The following is a 2,747-nucleotide window of genomic DNA, read 5'->3' on the forward strand; positions in this document are numbered from 1 at the left end:
TAACACTTATAAAGGAGAATATTTTGCCATTACTCTGTATCAGCAATACGCTGATACAAAAATGTGTTACAAGTATATACCAGTATCAGCATTTCATCATATACAGCATTACCATGATAAATACTGGTGGTATCTATGATTAAGCAATAATTCTTTTTGATATGAAAAATAGGAGTCCACTGTTTACAATAGCCTTTAAATAAAGCTTCTTCTAACTCAGTGTCACTGAATACATATATATATTTTTGTTCCATCCTAGCTTGATGTTCAACAAGAGCTGCTCTTGTAGTCACTTGTGTCAGACAGCTGACTACCTTCCTGAGGCATATGCTTCAGGAGATTTTCTTGGCCCAGTTTCCTGAAACAAAAGAGCGAAATTTAGTGACATCCCAGTGCAGGATTTTGCTGTCTCGGAGAAAAAGGATCTGAAGCCCAAAAGACTAGCAATGTATCACTCGAGTGAATAATTATATGTTTAAGGCTGGTTTGTTAGAAAAGACATGGAGCTGAATGTTACTGAGACTGAATTATGTGCAGTTTCTACAAACTACATCTAAATGATTAATTGACCATATTTTAACACAAGAAATATCCAAGCAAACCTCGTTTTACGAATATGAAAGCAAACCTCACAGTCTACCCTCTTCCCTCCTGCTGCCATTCATGCCTCTAAAGAAGATGAATTAAAGAAAATAGTGTTCTCACAGCAAATTAACTCCCTTAAACACCAGCTATGTTCATGGAAGCGTCATGCTTTGGCCACAATGACAAGAACTCATCAAAATATTTAACTAATTTTGAAAATTAGGCACCAAGCAAGGCAATACAACATAAGCAGTGTTGACACCCTAATCTTGTAGCTTAAATAGCAGCAGACCCACCAATAAATAGTGCTTTCGCCACCAGCTGTGAGTGAGGTTAACCATGCAAAACCCAAAAAAAGCAAACACCAGCAATGCCTACGGGTGAGTAATGAAGTCTTGCAAACTCTGCGATGTGGGACGACTTACAACTCCCTGATGTGCTCAAGAGCCATGAGCAATTGGGTGTTGGTTCGATCCAGGGCATTGATCCGATCTTCCTGGGCTTGGATTACAGCGTCTTTCTCTTCCAGTTGTTCTGATAGTTTCAACTGTTCTATCCGAAACTGTTCCTGAAGCCTGGAATAAAGAAGCCTGTTACACAGTTGTTTGTGACAGTAATTTTCATCTATATTGATAAGTTATTCAACGCTGTGAACTAAGTTAAAAATGTACATTAAAAACATCACAACATTTTGTATATATTTACATATTTTGTGCTTAAATACACATAAACCACTTACTTTTGCAACAAGTCCCTCATGTGAGCACCCTCTATCTCTGGATCTGCTCTTTGTTGCGAGTGCGAATAGAGAGGATTTTGGTGGTTGTGACGGCCATGTTGGTGATGAGCCGAGGATTGACTCTGAGGACTGCTATTAAGGTGACTGTTGGAGTGGTGATGAGGGACTGGGTCGTGAGGAACCCCTGACGGAACGACATCTGGGGCAGAAGCCTCAGGACGGGTGTGTATGTGTTCATCGGCAGCAACTAATTTGTGATGCATTTCTTCCATGGCCGTTCGCAATGCAAGAATTTCTTGCTCATACTGAAAAAGAGCAAAATATTTTAGAAAACGTAAAATCATACATTAGTTGCCCTATCATTTTAATTAGCTGTCATAAGAAGCATTTCACTATAATTCAGATAATATGAAGAATCCTTACCTCTTCAAGGGTTTTCGTTTCTGACACTCTGTGATTGACACGCGTCGGGCGTACTCGAGTGGGAGGTGGATGCTGTTCGTCACTTGAGGAATCGCTATCGTACTGGTATCGATGTCGCCGTCCGCTGCCAACCTCTGCTGACTGTCGGCGCGTCATCTTGGTTCTCCGACAGTGTGCTCCTCCCAGTAAGTCTGAGGTAGAGTGGTGATGGTCGGGAGTTGTCCCTGGAACAACAGGGGGCTGACCCCACCCTGGCGGCAAGCAGCGGGGATTCGTGCGAGGGGCACCGGACTTAAATTGTCTGTGCTCCAGAGGCGGTGTACACGCTAGGGACGTGCTGTCTTCACTGGAGGAAGAGTGGGTCCGCTGGGGGCCTCGGCCAGGTGCCAGCCCCGTAGCAAGTGTGGGCACAGTCTGTAGGTCCTCAACGCTGTGGGCCGAACTGAGAGAGGAGCTAACTGGACTTTGCTGCTGCTGTGAAGTTTGGTGAAGGTGGTGATGGTGATGGAGGTGGGTCATCCGTGGACCTCGGTGGGGAACGGGTCTTGGGGAACTAGTTGCAGCATTTAGATGGTACATGGGGTTGTTGAAGGCAAGTGGTGCTGACATTTGTGGAGGTGTTAAGTGAGGAGATACATGGATCCCACCACTAGTATTACTGCTGCTACTGTTATTTGCTGCTGCGTTATTATTATTGGCAGCATCATGGTGAGTTATTGAAGGGTCCACTGGGCTAGATGACTGACTATAAGCAAAACTCTGATACCCTGATGACGCAACATTAGACAGTTGCGAAATGGAGGTCTGAGAACCCTTCATGTTGGTCTCTGTCTCACCGGCAGAATTTCTGTCATTCTCCTCATGACTCATATCTAGAGATTCCTCTGGATTTCCATTTGGACCAATCTGGCCATTCTGATGAACCTGGCCATGCCCATTCACTTGCGGGTGGCCATTGAACACCTGTCTGTTGTTGAACCAAGCAGCGTGGTTATGAAAA

General features: G+C 44.2%; 1 protein-coding gene across 1 annotated transcript in view; it reads right to left on the reverse strand.

Annotated features, from left to right (window-relative positions):
* The window catches only part of LOC119591772 (ras GTPase-activating protein raskol-like), a gene marked incomplete at its 5' end in the record, with an annotated part of 12,906 nt that overhangs the window by 1,466 nt on the left and 8,693 nt on the right, over nucleotides 1-2,747 (reverse strand). Inside the window, 4 exon segments of the mRNA XM_037940517.1 lie at nucleotides 1-358; nucleotides 1,011-1,160; nucleotides 1,325-1,629; nucleotides 1,748-2,740. Coding sequence (XP_037796445.1) covers nucleotides 268-358; nucleotides 1,011-1,160; nucleotides 1,325-1,629; nucleotides 1,748-2,740 — 1,539 coding nt within the window.

Source organism: Penaeus monodon, chromosome 29, assembly GCF_015228065.2.
Source record: "Penaeus monodon isolate SGIC_2016 chromosome 29, NSTDA_Pmon_1, whole genome shotgun sequence".
Taxonomy (NCBI): domain Eukaryota; kingdom Metazoa; phylum Arthropoda; class Malacostraca; order Decapoda; family Penaeidae; genus Penaeus; species Penaeus monodon.